The sequence below is a fragment of the Bufo gargarizans genome, chromosome 3 (assembly GCF_014858855.1).
Source record: "Bufo gargarizans isolate SCDJY-AF-19 chromosome 3, ASM1485885v1, whole genome shotgun sequence".
Classification (NCBI taxonomy): domain Eukaryota; kingdom Metazoa; phylum Chordata; class Amphibia; order Anura; family Bufonidae; genus Bufo; species Bufo gargarizans.
In genome coordinates, this window is record NC_058082.1 from 237800049 (window position 1) to 237816332 (window position 16284).

The 16284-nt window shown below is 41.8% G+C and overlaps 1 protein-coding gene across 3 annotated transcripts in view; it reads left to right on the forward strand.

Moving 5' to 3' along the window:
* GK (glycerol kinase) overlaps window positions 1-16284 on the forward strand; it is a 95492-nt gene that overhangs the window by 17567 nt on the left and 61641 nt on the right. For all 3 annotated transcript variants that reach the window (XM_044284700.1, XM_044284703.1, XM_044284702.1), the window contains exons 2-4: window positions 6871-6944; window positions 13092-13198; window positions 14837-14914. In XM_044284700.1, coding sequence (XP_044140635.1) covers window positions 6871-6944; window positions 13092-13198; window positions 14837-14914 — 259 coding nt within the window. The remainder of the gene's footprint in view (window positions 1-6870; window positions 6945-13091; window positions 13199-14836; window positions 14915-16284) is intronic.

Consider the following 16284-nt stretch of genomic DNA (forward strand, 5'->3'; position numbering starts at 1 on the left):
AATAGCGGCAGGACGGATCAGACAGGGTTAACAGCCTGTCGTATCCGTCCTGCCACTGGTGTGAAAGTAGCCTAAGACAATGCAGCTGCATAATATTTCCGTTGGAAAAATGTCTTATATCGTGGGCCGTATCTGTTCATGCATAACCCTTTTATAGCAACTCCAAACGCAAAAATATTGGAAAGTCTTTATGGATGGATAAGGAAATGGCGGTGGGGCAGCATAATTTGGGCACCAGTTATGCCCAAAGCAGTTCTCCTTGAATGGAACACTTGCCCCACTCATCATATCAGTCTTGACTCAGTTTGTCCTAAAATGTACATACATGTAGGGCTGAAACGATTATTCGATTGAATCGAGTAAATTGATACAACAAATCCTCTGCAAATTTCTTGCATCGAGGATTCATTTGTGTGATGTCACCACGGAGCGGGAGTGAAGCGCTTGCTATTACTCACCTCTCCATGGTCACCCGCAGGCCCGCACCACGCTGCACTGTACTATATCCTGACACATCGTCAGGTCATAGTAAGCACGCGCTATGACCCGACGCTGTGGGACGTCAGGACTACAGTGCAGCGCGCGGAAGAGAAGACGGAGGAGCTGTGGAGCGGTGTCCCTACAGGAAAGGTAAGTTCTGGCGCTGGGGACATGGCTAGGAGGGGCAGCTGGTGGCACGTGGGGGCTGATGAGTTTTTATAAAGAAAAACGTTATTTTAATTAGTTTTTTGTTATTAGAGTACTCGATTAATCGTTAGATTAAGGCCCCATGCACACGGCCGTGTGCGGGCCGTGGAACCGCGGCCTGGATCCCTTCCTGTGAGCTGGAGCGCACGGCGTCACTGGTTGCTATGACGCCGTGCGCTCCCTGCTGCCGCCGCAATACAGTACTACACTGGTATGATCTATACCAGTGTATTACTGTACTGTGCCGGCAGCAGGGGGCGCACGGCGTCATAGCAACCAGTGACGCCGTGCGCTCCAGCTCACAGGAAGGGATCCAGGCCGCGGTTCCACGGCCCGCACACGGCCGTGAACAACGGCCGTGTGCATGGGGCCTAATTGATAGAATACTCGATTACAAAAATAGTTGATAGCTGCAGCCCTACATACAAGTTTTTTTAGGTTTATTATCTATACTGAATTGGATTGACGCGCTTTGTGTATGAGAATCTCAAGCAGTTTTGTTCTTTGACTATAAGGGCCCTGATTTATCAAGACCATCGTGTGCTATGCAGGTCTTCATAAGGTCTGCACTGCTGGAGGGGCAGATGGCGCGTCTCTTCCGGCAGGCCATGTGCCAGTCTGCAGTCTATGGCAGCTCGGAGTAATCTTCAGTCATTATTTACGGCAGTTTCTGGAGTAAATAATGATGAATGTGCCAGAGCACTCCCACAAGCTGCTTAAAAATGCCAGTTGCGACTCAATAAGTCGCAGTGTCATTTAAAAAGTTGCAAAACTGGGGTATTTCAACTTTTTTTATGCTAAAGAAGGTGTAGGGGAATGATTAATGTCTATTTAAATTGCCATATTTTATAGAACGAAAGGATATATAACGGATTTGGCATATTAACTCTGGACTGCACTGATCTAGCACCTTCTGGAATGAGAAGACTGAGACAGCCTAATCTTTAGGGCTCACGCCGCAATATACGGGTTCCGGGCGTGTGCACTCCATATAACGGATGCGGACCCATTCACTTGAATGGGTACACAATCCGCAAGATACGGAGTGGAACGGAGCAGAAGCTCACAGAAGCACTACGGAGGCTTCTGTGGGACTTCGGTCCATGCTTCCGCACCGCAAAAAAAAATAGAACATTTTAATTTTTTTTGCAGTGCGGATTGAATCTTGCGGATTGCGGACCTATTCAAGTCATTGGGTCTGCATCTGCAAACGGTGGGTTCACCGATATTTGCAGTCTGCAGCATGGGCACAGACCGCCACGTTCGTCTGCATGAGCGCTTTAAAGGATTGTCCAGGATTAGAAACACATGGCTGCTTTCTTACCAAAGTAGCACCACACCTGTCTACAGGTTGTGTATGGTATTGCAACTCTGTTCCATTGACTCCAATGGAGCCAAGTTACATCAGACACAACCCATCGATAGGGGTGGAGCTTTTTTTTTGGACGAAAGCAGCCATGTTTTTCTAATCCTGGACAACACCTTTAAATATATGGCTATCGCTGGGAAAGTTCCAGAACTGAGTCCATATGCAAGGTGATCTTCTAACGTTTCTGTCCTTAAAGGATAGTATTGTAAGTACAAGATTGGAGGAAAGATTTGCTAAGCTTATATGTGCCTGCATTCTGGCTTAATTTACACCAAAAAATGTCATTTTGTCAGGCTTCCAAACAGTTTTGCTATGTTACATGCTTTCCAATACATTTATTATATGTTTTAGGCCTCTTTCACACTACAGTATGTTGAATTCAGTGTTTTGCGTTCCGTTTTTCACGAATCCGTTGTTCAGTTTTTTGCTTCCGTTGTGGTTCCGTTTCCGTTCCGTTCCGTTTTTCCGTATGGCATATACAGTATACAGTAATTACATAGAAAAAATTGGGCTGGGCATAACATTTTCAATAGATGGTTCCGCAAAAAACGGAACGGATACGGAAGACATACGGATGCATTTCCGTATGTGTTCCGTTTTTTTTGCGGACCCATTGACTTGAATGGAGCCACGGACCGTGATTTGCGGCCAAATATAGGACATGTTCTATCTTTTCAACGGAACGGAAATACGGAAACGGAATGCATACGGAACACATTCTGTTTTTTTGCGGAACCATTGAAATGAATGGTTCCGTATACGGACCGTATACGGAACGCAAAAAACGGACCGCAAAACGGAAAAAAAAAACGGTAGTGTGAAAGAGGCCTTAGACTAGGGCCGCAAATAAAAACTTTTTTGGATTACACAAGCCAAATCGAATTGAATAGGGAGGAATGATCACTACTACAGTCATTCCTCCCTCATTCAGTTCTCTTGATTATTGATAGCCCATCTCTGATTACACAGGGAGATGTTCTGACTATAATTGTAAAATATGAAAATCAGCCGACAAACGAGCGATTCCTTGTCTATCGGCTGATCAGCGGCACTATTACAGCGGCCAGATATCGGGAATGAGCTTTCCCAGTAATTGTCACAAATATCATGCAGTGTAATAGGGCCTTAAAGGGATTTCCCGGTAAAAAATGTTTTTCTAACAACAAGTTCCTGTAGCCCCTGAAACCGAAGAGTTATACTTACCTGCTCCCCGCCGCTCTGGTCCTCCGCACTGCCCCGGCGGCCTCCATCTTCCGGTCCCTGACCAGGCCTGAAAAGGCTTAAAAAAGTGTCCGGTCATTAGTGATTTAGCGCACGTGGTTCAAACGGTTGAAACTTTTTTTATTTATTTTTGCAAGATTTTTGACATGACTGATAGGGCTTTATAAATTTTTATTTATTTTTTTATTTGGGAAAAACTGTACAAAATATTTTTTTCAAGTCTTTTTTTTTTTTTTTCTTCAAATTATTATAGCTCCTTATTCATTGAATATGAAAACTGGCACCAAAATAAATTATTATAATTAGTTCCCTATTTTGTGCCGGTCGTTTTATTATATATAGTTTCACATGAATGGGGCAATAATGGTGACTGTTTTGGTTGCTGTGGGGTTTTTATTTGTAATCAATTTTTTTAACTTAATTTTTAATATATTTCTGCTACATAACATGTTCCCAAAGAGATCATAAAAAGACGGGACACTGACCCTTTTTTTTTTTTTTTTTTGCACTTTTCCTTTTTTTTTTTTACTTTGTATTTTATTAATATTTATTTATTTTTTTATAATTGGTTTATTATTTATTTTTTTAAAATATATTTTTGCCACATAATATGACCCCCAAGAGGACTTTTTTTATTTTATTTGTATTTTATTTTTTATTGTGTTTTGTATTTTTTTTTATATATATTTTTGCCATATAATTTGCCCCCAAGAGGTCACTGAAAGACCTTTCGAAAGACACTTTTAAAAAAAATTTTATTTTAAATTTGCATCTAAAGGAGCGCCAGTTACAGGGGAAACCAGCCTGCTGTGGGGGCATTGTATAAAGCAGAGCTGATCAGGGTCTACTGACCCTGCAGCTCTGCTCTCCTCTGCCCCCAAGATGCCCGGCAATAATGTGATCGGCAGTTCCAAACTGAATAGTGCTCATTGATAGCTATGCCACCTGATAAACCGCCTCTGCCTTCTCCTCGGCTCCCCTGATGTCACTGACAGCCAGGGACCCGACCTTCTCCTGCTAGAGTGACAAAGCAGGAACTGTAATACTGCTTTGTGTGGAGCTCCGGGCATATCAGCTGTGCTTCTGCCCAGCAGGACGGGGGCCGCAAACCTTGGCTCTGGGAGCCACGTGCGGCCCCCAGGTTGAGCACCCCTGTTTTAGACCCTTTGTGCACCTTGTTTGAGAAGGAGGCATAGATTAATGGGGAAAGGAGGATGGCTTTAAGATGTGACAACCAGTAAGCCAACCTGTAAAGTTAGATAAATGTGTCAAAAGACTCGCTCCCAGCATGACTGTGAAACATTTGGAGAAGGCTCAGGAGTGCTGAATTCCAGTGCCTGATCCTTTTTTAGGAGACAGAGGTGGCCGGCAGCAGCTTTCTGACACCTTTTGGCAGTATGTGTCTGGGGGATTTGGGAGATAGAGCTGTCAGCCTCAATGATGAGCTATTTGGTATATATTGTAGGTGTAGTACAGACAGGGTTAGTATATCTGCCCTAGTGTTTTGTTTCTATGGTAATTATTATGCACACAAACCTCAGGAACTGTTTGCCCACGTTATCTATGATTGCCCACGTTATCTATGATTGCCCACTTCTGAATGACACCTGATATGTGAGAAATATGAAATCCGCTGCTCTTCGACTACATTTTCTGTGTCAACTATTCTGGTATATTTTCCTTTTCCCCACTGGCTTATTTCTTGTTATCTGGCATCTGGGCCCCTGTCCAACTAGTCTTTCTTATTGTACTAGGACAATTCTGTAAATAGGCTGGTCCTTCATACTACACGGAAGTATACTGTGATGGCATCATTTCAGGTTCTGTGCTGACATCCTGGATGGCAGCGGGCCTAAGAACATGCTGTGTGTTGTTTTACATACTTTTTAGGCACTTTGACATGCCACATATACTGACAGCCTTTTTTTTTTTTTTTTTTTTTTTTTTTTTTAAAGACATACCTGTCAGGATGGCCTTCACTTGGCATTAGACAGATGTACTTAATACAATTTCTCCATCTTCATTCATTAATGATATGAAATATATGAAATATAATTAATTGATAGCAAAAAAATAATTATTTAAAGATGTTTTCTGGTTGTTACAAGTTATCCCCTATCAACAAGATAGGGCATAACAGTTCAGTAGCGGTCTGACTGCTGGGACCACCAATGTTCTCAAGAACGAGGACTTTGTACCCCTTGGAGCTTTCCAAAATGAATGATACAGCAGAACAGGCATGCAAACTGTTCCTCCCTTCATCTCTATTAGAATTCCGGAAATGGCCGAGCACCGTACTTGACTGTCTCCAGATCTCCCTTAGGGATGAATGGAGTGATGAGCAATAGTGTGCATGCTCAACCTGACACTCTGTTCCTTTCAGTAGGGTTCCCAGAGGTAGGACCCCCACTAATCTAATCGTTATCCCCTATCATTCGGATTGATGGGTGTCAGATCCCCATCATTCAGATATTTATGACCTATCCTGAGGAGCCCAGAAAATCCTTTTTAGTTATGCCAAGCCTTCTTGCCCTTCCTTTGCTTAGCATTACTGAAGAGAGTCTGTCTTCAGTCTTCTGAGTTTTACTGAGCACTCCTGCAGACTGTAGCCGGATTCTCCTTAGCAATGCTGTTAGAGCTTTGCTAAGGAAACTTTACACCCTGTTTGCTAGTAGAAAGAAACATCTTTCCCTAATAAAGTACATTGCAAAAATGGTTAACATCAGTGCTCTTTCATAATAAGATTTCCCCGTGGTGGTAGCCTCGAACTGTTCAATCAGTACATTTTCTTAAAGGAAAGCTAATTTTTATACCTTTTGGGTTTCTGGGAAAGATATTCAAATTATTTTCGAAAAGCACACTTGCCTATCTGATGCCAGTAGAAGTAAGACATGCAGAGCAGCGTTGATTGGACTACAATATTCCTCATGCATATTTGGTAGTCTCCTTAAAGGGGTTGTCTGGGTTTAGAGTTGAACCCTGACATATCCCCATATTCACCCCTCCGGCCCCCTGATATGAGCAATGCTCCAATGCTCTGCTTTGCCCTGCGCTGTATTGCGCAGGGGAAGGACTTTTTTGAATACTTTAGCACATTGCTAGGTGGAGGCTTCCGCCCAGCAGTGTTCCCGGTGACGTCACCGGCTCTGATGGGCACGCTTTAGCGCTGCCCTAGCCGTTTTACAGGCTAGGGCAGCACTAAAGCCCACCCATTAGTGCTGGTGACGTCACCGGGTTCACTGCTGGACAGAAGCCTCCGTCTAGCAGTCCCTATGGAGAGCCCGGTACATCACCGGATCTCAAAAAAAATGCCTTTTCTCTTCAGACACTCAGTTTTCTTGCCATTTTGGAAGGAGTGCGGTACAATTGGGTCACGCAATGCCATTTGCCATCTCAGACAGTACTATTAATCAGATTTTTCACAGTGAATTGTAGACTTTGTTCTGCCGTTAGTATTCAATGTTTTCGATCTGTGGGGAAAAAAATACTTTGATGGACGGTTCCCTGTACCCTACAGACTCATTCACTGAAATGCATTTTTAAAAAAAAAAATTTATTACTTATTGAGTATTTATATTTTCCATGTGACATAGGTCTTCAATGCAAAAACAGCTGAACTACTTAGTCATCATCAAGTGGAAATAAAACAGAAGTTCCCCAAAGAAGGGTAAGTGAGAATGGTACATAATCCAGATGGAAAATTATTTATATTGAAGTTACATTTGACTGTAAAAGGTTTTTTTCAGGACATAAACCTTGATGACCTATCCTTAGAATAGAGCAGTGTTTTGTACTGACTTCATTACTGCAAGCTCTGGGCCTCCCTTTATTTACAAGGGCACCAGGGGTCTGCTGTGTCTCGTACTGCAGCTTTCCCCATTCACTTGGTCTCTTGGAACCCCTGATCAAGCATCAGTCCAGTCTAGGAATTCTGGAAACAAAATTATTTGGTAACAATTTAGTCATCTCAAATTTCCCAGAAGACTGGAAATTGTTACATCTACTGACATAGAAGTCCTTCCTATTTATGTTACTATGAACAAGTCAAGCATGACAGGAAGTTTATTGCAATCCTGATTTCGTATTTATGACTCGTAAGAGAACTAGCGGTCAAATGGCCAAATACTCCCTTTAGGGGCCCTAGCTAATGTATATGATTAAAACTATGTCTTTTATTATATTCTATTAAAACGTATAACATAGTTTTATTCTTACACATTTTTCTTTTCTATGTTATACGTTTTAATAGAATATAATAAAAGACATAGTTTTAATCTTCCACATTTTTCTTTTCTATCAGGAACTAGCCGGGGACATTTATTATTTCACTGATATTGGCAGCAATCGGGTCAGTGCTTTATATTGCAGCACTGTGTTGTTAATAAGCACTGTTTTAGGGGTATTCTCATCTTAATGATCACTGTTAAATCGGTTAATGATTTGACAGTGATCATTTTTCTAAATGCATGTTATTACCCAATTCCCACCCTTTTTATAGAAAATAAGTCCCCTCTTACCTGATGTTGTCTTTGGTCTCCCCTGGTTACGGCCACCTCTCCTGTCGAATCCCGCTGGGCCGCGCTTGCGCAGAAGACTGAAGATTCCCGCCTGGCCCGGGCCGCGCAATGTCCTAAAATCTTCAGTCTTCTGCGCAAGCGCGGCCCAGTCGGGAAAAGAATCCAGGAAGTGAATGTCGCGCTCAAGGAAGGTAAGTATGAAAAGGGAGGATGAGAATACCCCTTTAAGTTGTGTGTTGTTATTTTGTTTCATCGTCTCCATATATCAGTCCCTTATATAAAGCAGTGACAACTGCAGTAAATTTAGACTATCTGGCCTCGCCTCCAGAATCCTGCGCTGTTAAAGGATAACTGTCATATATATTTTTTTGGGAGTATTGGATTGTGGTGATTAATATCTCCTTGGTGGCCCTATTTAAACTTTTCACTGTGTATTCAATTACCCCTTAATTCCACATTTTTGTTCCCTGTACTGCCTACTTTTACCTGTGCTTAAAATCAGGTTGCTAGGCAGGTCCGTCTATCTGTTGAAGGACGGAGGACGCAGAAGCAGGCAGCCTGCAAGGTCAGATTACAGCCAGCCAGGGACTGTAAGTAAATGATTAAAGCCAGGTCCTCCCCAGCAGCTGATAACAGTGCCTGGGCTGTGTGCACTTCTCCCTGTCCCTGCGCTTGGCAGACGCTCCCTCACTCAGCAGACTGGGACAATGCAGAGTTGGTGCAGCGCAGACTAGGGAAGGGAGATCTGCCGTCTGCTCAGTGTATAAATGAAAGCAACATGTGGTAAGAGGACCCCTTTGTGCTGCAGGAGATTAACCCCTTAGGGGGAGGGCTCTGGTTACTGACACTTTTGGGGGGCTATTGTTACTGGCTAGTGAGGGCAGGCGAGATTAGCCTCAGGGTCAGGGCAGTGGCGGCCATCTTAACTGAATAGTGAAATTGCAGTTTTATGCAGACTGGTTGCTAAGGGCTGAATCTTATTAAATATGGGGTAAGTCAGTCTAATAGTAACTGATTCTGGAATATCATGTTATTAGTAACTACATATATGAAAATTGAAATTAGGGTCTAAGTGTGACAGTTATCCTTTTAACAGTAAAACAACATATATTACACACTGTAAGACCAATTAGTGTGTAATAGAGAATAAGTATAATAAGGGCTTGATATATGGAGACGATGACATAAGAGAACAACACACAACTTAACTCACAAAACAGTGTTTATTAACCACACAGTGCTGCAATATAAAGCCCTGACCCGATTGCTGCCAATATCAGTGAAATAATAAATGTTCCTGATAGTTTTAATCTTACACATTTTTATTTTCTATGTTATACGTTTTAATAGAATATAATAAAAGATATACATTAGCTAGGGCCCCTAAAGGGAGTATTTGGTCATTTTGAGCGCTAGTTCTTACGTGAGTATTCATCCCGAGGGTCCCAGAAAGGGCTCAATTGTGTGTTTATTAGGACTCGTCAGCACACAGTTGGAGTGGACACTGCGGAATTAAAATGAATGTTATGTTTTAAAAAAAAAATTAGGAAATAGTTTTTGGCACATGACATACAAAATGTGTTTGTTTAAGGGTCCATTCACACGTCCTGTTTTTTTTCATCCTGAAAAACGGTCCGTTTTTTGCGGATCCGTTGTTCCTGAAAATGTTTCCGTATGTCATCCGTTTTTTGCGGATCCGCAAAAAACGGAAACATGTATACATTTCAATAATCAAATAAAGTTGTTTGGATTTCTTTGAAAAAAAATTGAAAAAAAAAAAAAAATAAAAAAATTTGTTATGTGTTTCCAGGAACGGAATCCGCAAAAAACGGATGGCATACGGAATGACATCCGAATATCTTCCGTTTTTTGCGGATCCATTGACTTTGTATTGTACCAGGATCCGATTTTTCAGGACAAGAATAGGACATGTTTTATATTTAAACGGACATGCGGAACGGAACAACGGAAACGGACAGCACACATTGTGCTGTCCGATTTTTTCCAGGACCCATTGAAAATGAATGGGTCCAGATCTGGTCCTGATCTGCTCCTGAAAAAACGGAACAGATCAGGAAAGAAAAAACGGACGTGTGAATGGACCCTAACATCTATGCCTTTACATAGACCTCTAAATAAGTATCCCTTTATATCTGCACTCCTTTATAAAAGCAGAAAATATGGAATATCCAGCTCTGTCCGCTGCACAACCAATAGAACTGTGTAGTTCCTGCCCCAGAACTGTTTTGAAACAGCTCATCAGGGGATATGGGGTATTGGGTCAACCCCAGTCAGATATAAAGACACACACTTTTTTTTTGTAATTTTTTTTATTATTATAGAAACTCTCATAATGTTTCTTTTAGCAATACAAAACCAACAGATAATAAAAATGGAATATATACAGTAGATTTCTAGTTCATTCTGTGCATTGACAACACTTCTGCTCCTATCCTGTGGAAGATCAGTTCTATCATAGCTGTTATCATTATGGGAGATTTCAATCTTCCAGATATAAACTGGAAAACCAAAATAGCAAGTTCTACCAGGAGTACAGATATTCTAAATTCCCTACTGGGGTTATCCCTACAACAAATGGTTGAGGAGCCAACCCGGAGGGAGGCCATTTTGGATTTGATATTCACAAATGGGGATTCGGTATATGATGTCATTGTAGGCGAAACCTTGGGATCTAGTGATCACCAGTCAGTGTGGTTTAATATAAGAACTGTGAAAGAGTCCCACCACACAAAAACAAAAGTTTTAGATTTTAGAAAAACAGACTTTTCAAAAATGAAATTAGTCATAAATGAGTCCTTATCAGACTGGAACGGATTACATGGAGTCCAGGAGAAATGGGACTACTTAAAAGGTGCATTATTGAAGGCAACAGAAAATTCAATTAGACTTGTCAGTAAAAGCAAAAAAAGGAAGAGACCACTGTGGTACTCGGCAGAAGTGGCCCAAATCATTAAAAATAAAAAGCTAGCATTTTGTAATTATAAAAAAACCCAGAGCAATGAAGATAAGGAAATCTACAAGATTAGGCAGAAAGAGGCCAAGCAAGTTATAAGAACTTCTAAAGCTCAGGCAGAAGAAAAACTAGCTCAGTCTATGAAAAAAGGGGATAAGACATTCTTCAGATATATAAATGAAAAAAGGAAATTAAAACAAGGAATAACTAAATTAAAAATAAAGGACGGAAGGTATGTAGAAGAGAATAAAGGGCTAGCCGACTGCCTTAATGAATACTTCTGTTCAGTTTTTACAAAAGAAAAAGAAGGAGAAGGACCTCCACTAGAAAGGATGACTAATAAATCGTTTGATGCATGTGTCTTTACAGAGGAAGATGTTCTAAGTTTGCTGTCTAAAGTGAAGACAAATAAATCACAGGGGCCTGATGAGATACACCCAAAATTATTAAAAGAGCTTAGTGGTGAGCTGGCAAAACCGTTAACAGATTTATTTAACCAATCATTAGTAACAGGAGTCGTCCCGGAAGATTGGAAATTGGCAAATGTCGTGCCCATTCACAAGAAAGGTAGTAGGGAGGAATCGAGCAACTATAGACCAGTGAGTCTGACATCAATAGTAGGCAAATTAATGGAAACCCTATTAAAGGATAGGATTGTGGAACATCTAAAATCCCATGGATTGCAAGATGAAAAACAGCATGGGTTTACTTCAGGGAGATCATGTCAAACAAATCTTATAGATTTTTTTGACTGGGTGACTAAAATAATAGACGGTGGAGGTGCAGTAGACATCGCTTATCTGGATTTTAGTAAGGCTTTTGACACTGTCCCACATAGAAGACTTATCAATAAACTGCAGTCATTGAGCATGAACTCCAATATTGTTGAGTGGATTAGGCAGTGGCTGAGTGACAGACAACAGAGGGTTGTAGTCAATGGAGAACATTCAAAACAAGGTCATGTTACCAGTGGGATTCCACAGGGATCTGTACTGGGACCAATTTTGTTTAATATCTTCATAAGTGATATTGCAAAAGGCCTCGATGGTAAGGTTTGTCTTTTTGCTGATGACACAAAGATATGTAACAGGGTTGATGTTCCTGGAGGGAAACGCCAAATGGAAAAGGACTTAGGAAAACTAGAAGAATGGTCAGAACTCTGGCAACTGAAATTTAATGTGGATAAGTGCAAGATAATGCACCTGGGGCGTAAAAACCCAAGGGCAGAATATAGAATATTCGACACAGTCCTGACCTCAGTATCTGAGGAAAGGGATTTAGGAGTAATTATTTCAGAAGACTTAAAGGTGGGAAGACAATGTAATAAAGCAGCACGAAATGCAAGCAGAATGCTTGGATGTATAGGGAGAGGTATAAGCAGTAGAAAGAGTGAAGTGCTTATGCCGCTGTACAGATCACTAGTGAGACCTCACTTGGAGTATTGTGCGCAGTACTGGAGGCCATATCTCCAGAAGGATATAGATACTCTAGAGAGAGTTCAGAGAAGAGCTACTAAACTAGTACATGGATTGCAGGATAAAACTTACCAGGAAAGGTTAAAAGACCTTAATATGTATAGCTTGGAAGAAAGAAGAGACAGAGGGGATATGATAGAAACTTTTAAATACATAAAGGGAATCAACTCGGTAAAGGAGGAGAGCATATTTAAAAGAAGAAAAACTACCACAAGAGGACACAGTTTTAAATTAGAGGGGCAAAGGTTTAAAAGTAATATAAGGAAGTATTACTTTACTGAGAGGGTAGTGGATGCATGGAATAGCCTTCCTGCAGAAGTGGTAGCTGCAAATACAGTGAAGGAGTTTAAGCATGCATGGGATAGGCATAAGGCCATCCTTCATATAAGATAGGGCCGGGGCTATTCATAGGATTCAGATATATTGGGCAGACTAGATGGGCCAAATGGTTCTTATCTGCCGACACATTCTATGTTTCTATGTTTCTATGTTTCTATAGCTCAAAGCATCCAATCAGAATCAAGCTGGAATATTTCCACCATATTTTTTTTTCTTGACATCCACAATGGATATTATGATTTTTGACATTTCAATCATTTATTTTTAATTTTTTATTGATTTTAAACCATAGTCAGCACGATATACTGACTGGCTCCCTGGTTCCGAACACTGGAATGAGCTGGGCTCGGATAGAAGAGTCACAGGAACGGGTTACCACCAGCTTCTCCTTACCCAGCTCTGCTTGACTGGCAGCTCTCTCCCCATACCAATGCTGATTAGGGTATAGCATGAAGTTCCTGGCACATTCACTTTTAAAGTTGAAATTGAATGCTGTTTTTCCATTACAGGTGGGTGGAACAAGATCCAAAGGAGATTTTACAGTCGGTTTATGAATGTGTAGAAAGAACCTGTGAGAAGTTAACCCAGCTTAGCATAGACATCACCAATATCAAAGGTTGGTTTTGACAATGTAATAAATGAGACATAAAGTAATATTTTCAGTTTTTATTGTTTCAGTTACAGACATTTATTGTAGCTTACTGTGGTCTTTTGCTATCTGACTTTGATTTGGTTATCTAGTTGGCCAACCCATCTTGTAACAACTTGCTCAGATATTTTGCTACTTTTAGAAGAAGTTTCCCATGAAAATGTGTAAAAAGTAACAGTTGCATTGCCTTTCATGGGGATGCTGTAGCCGGTCGTAATCTGTGGATAATTGTTATCTGACTCTTAAGAATTGATTGAGTTTTAGACAGCACAACTGCCCTTCTGGCATCTTTTGGACAGGTGGAAAAAGGGCATGGGTTTACCCTGTCTGATCCCATCTTTTCCTAGGAGATAACCACTGACAAATCTGTCTAGCAGTCAGGGGCGGACTGGCTATAGACCCTACAGGGACATTTCTTGGTGGACCAATTCCTAGAGGGCCACCTGGGCCCTCCTCATTTCTGCCAAGTGGGTACATAATGGTCTGGTGGTCTCAGCATTAGGCACTTATGCACCTGACCAACGGCCTTGGGTGCCCTTCTGAATTCAACTGTATGGCCATCCTCAGGACGGTCATACAGTTGAATACTGTGGCGAGGGCGATATTATTTTGTGGTGCACTGTGGTATTTGGTTCTGTTGAGGCAGTAGTCTGTGCTGGGCTGTGATATTTGCTTTTGGTGGGTCGGTATTCTGTGCTGCACTATGGAATTGCTGGCCCTGCCTACTTCTGGTCTCTCCCCACTTACGGTATGCTGGCCCTATCTACTTGTGTTGACCGACTTTCTGTCACTTTGGACCCGCCTATAACATGGGGCCACTTTTATTTTATTTTTCCAGGACCACTAGTCCATACCTGCTAGCAGTTACTAATACCCCTATAGTTTATGGTAATTAGTGCATTTTTGTGGGTTAGTTGGGGGTGGCAGCTTAAAGGGGTTGTCTCGCATCAGAAAATTGCATTTATCATGAAGATAACGTTAATATATTGCCTCCTTTGCTGGCTTGATTCATTTTTTCATTGCATTATACAATTCTCATTTCCATGGTTAGGACCACCCTGCAATCCAGCGGTGATGGTCATGCTTGCATACTGTAGGAAAAAGCACCGGGCTTTGTGCACTCCCACGTTCCCAACCACCACAGAGGCCAGGGATTTTTTTTTTTTTCCCTATAGTGTGCAAGCACGACCACCGCTGCTGGACTGCAAGGTGGTCGCAACCATGGAAAGGAGCAGTAGATAATGAGATGGAAAAACAAAGGAGGCAATTTGGACAATCACAATACATTAGTAAGTGCCTTGTATTAATGTCTGCATGATAAATGCCATTTGCTGAAGTGACTCAACCCATTTAACCCAATTGACTTTTCATGCACCAAACATTACCATAGACCAGGGATGTCAAACTCGTGGCCCTCCAGCTGTTGCAAAACTACAACTCCCATCATGCCTGGGCATACTACAGCTATCAGGGAATGATGGGAGTTGTAGTTTTGCAACATCTGGAGGGCCATGAGTTTGACATCCATGCCATAGACAATAAAATTATCTACTGACGGTCTCATGTTGCTTTAAAGCTTGATATGTATATATTATGTTTTCTTAGCTATAGGAGTCAGTAACCAGAGGGAAACAACTGTTGTATGGGATAAGACCACTGGAGAACCTCTATATAATGCAATTGGTAAGTTGAGTTCCTAATGGTTCTTTTTTCCTCTCACTTTCTACATTGTGTTACCATGCAAAGGGCACCATGGAAAGGACCCTCAATACATGAATATATATGGTGGCAAGAGCTGCTCACCGTGGATGATTGTGCTCAGAGCATGACGGCCTACAGCGCTGAGTTGGGGCTCAGACAACTGCTGCATGCTCGTCCTGCTGGGTCCTATGTTAGAACTGGATACTGATCAAAGAGTTATTAAGAACAAAGGACTGGGTAGTAGTGGTGTCGTAAAGCATGTACCCCAGGTCAGAGAAGTTGATGAAGGTGTTACTTGTTGTGCCACACAACGCATTTTTGGGACCTCACTGGTCCCTTCATCAGGTCAATCAAATCACAACTCTGTTGTGACCTACCTGATTCAGGGACTGGTGGGTCTCAAAATGTATTCTTTTGCACAACAAATAAAGCCTTCATCAACCTCTCTGACACAGCTCAGTCCCCTATGTAGTGGATGGCACTGATAACTGCAGCACTGCTCCCATTCACTTCGATGGGAGCGGTGCTGCTGGAACCAGCTCCACCCACTACACAGGGGACTGAGCTGTGTGATTCCGGCACTGGAGCTTCTGCAGAACAGCTGATCAGTGGGGGTGTAGGGTTTCAAACCCCTGCGATCAGATATTAATTAACTATTCTGAGCCTAAGCTACAGTCCTGATCAAAAGTTTAAGACCACTTAAAAAAATGGCAAAATATCATATTTAGCATGGCTGGATCTTAACAAGATTCCAAGTAGAGCTTCAACATGCAACAAGAAGAAATGGGAGTGAGACAAAACATTTTTTGAGCATTCAATTTAATGAAAACAACAAATAAACTGAAACAGGCTGTTTTTCAGCTGATCAAAAGTTTAGGACCACATGCCTTTAAAAGGCCAAATCTGTGCAAAGATGTGGATTCATTGTCATTTTCTGTCAGGTAGTCACACGTTGTTATGGCAAAGGCAAAAAAAAACTCTCCCTTTTTTGAACTTGAGAAAAAAATTAACCTTGATAGTCCTGATGGTTTCCAATGTTACTGGCATGACAAGCAGATCCCACCTGAGATGTTTTCTACGCGCCACAGTGGAGGGGGTGCCATAATGGTCTGGGGTGCTTTTTCCTTCAGTGGAACAATGGAGCTTCAGGAAGTGCAGGAGCGTCAAACAGCCGCTGGCTATGTCCAGATGTTGCAGAGAGCATTCCTCATGACTGAGGGCCCTCGTCTGTGTGGTAACGACTGGGTTTTTCAACAGGACAACGCTACAGTACACAATGCCCGCAGGACAAGGGACTTCTTCCAGGAGAATAACATCACTCTTTTGGCCCATCCATCGTGTTCCCCTGATCT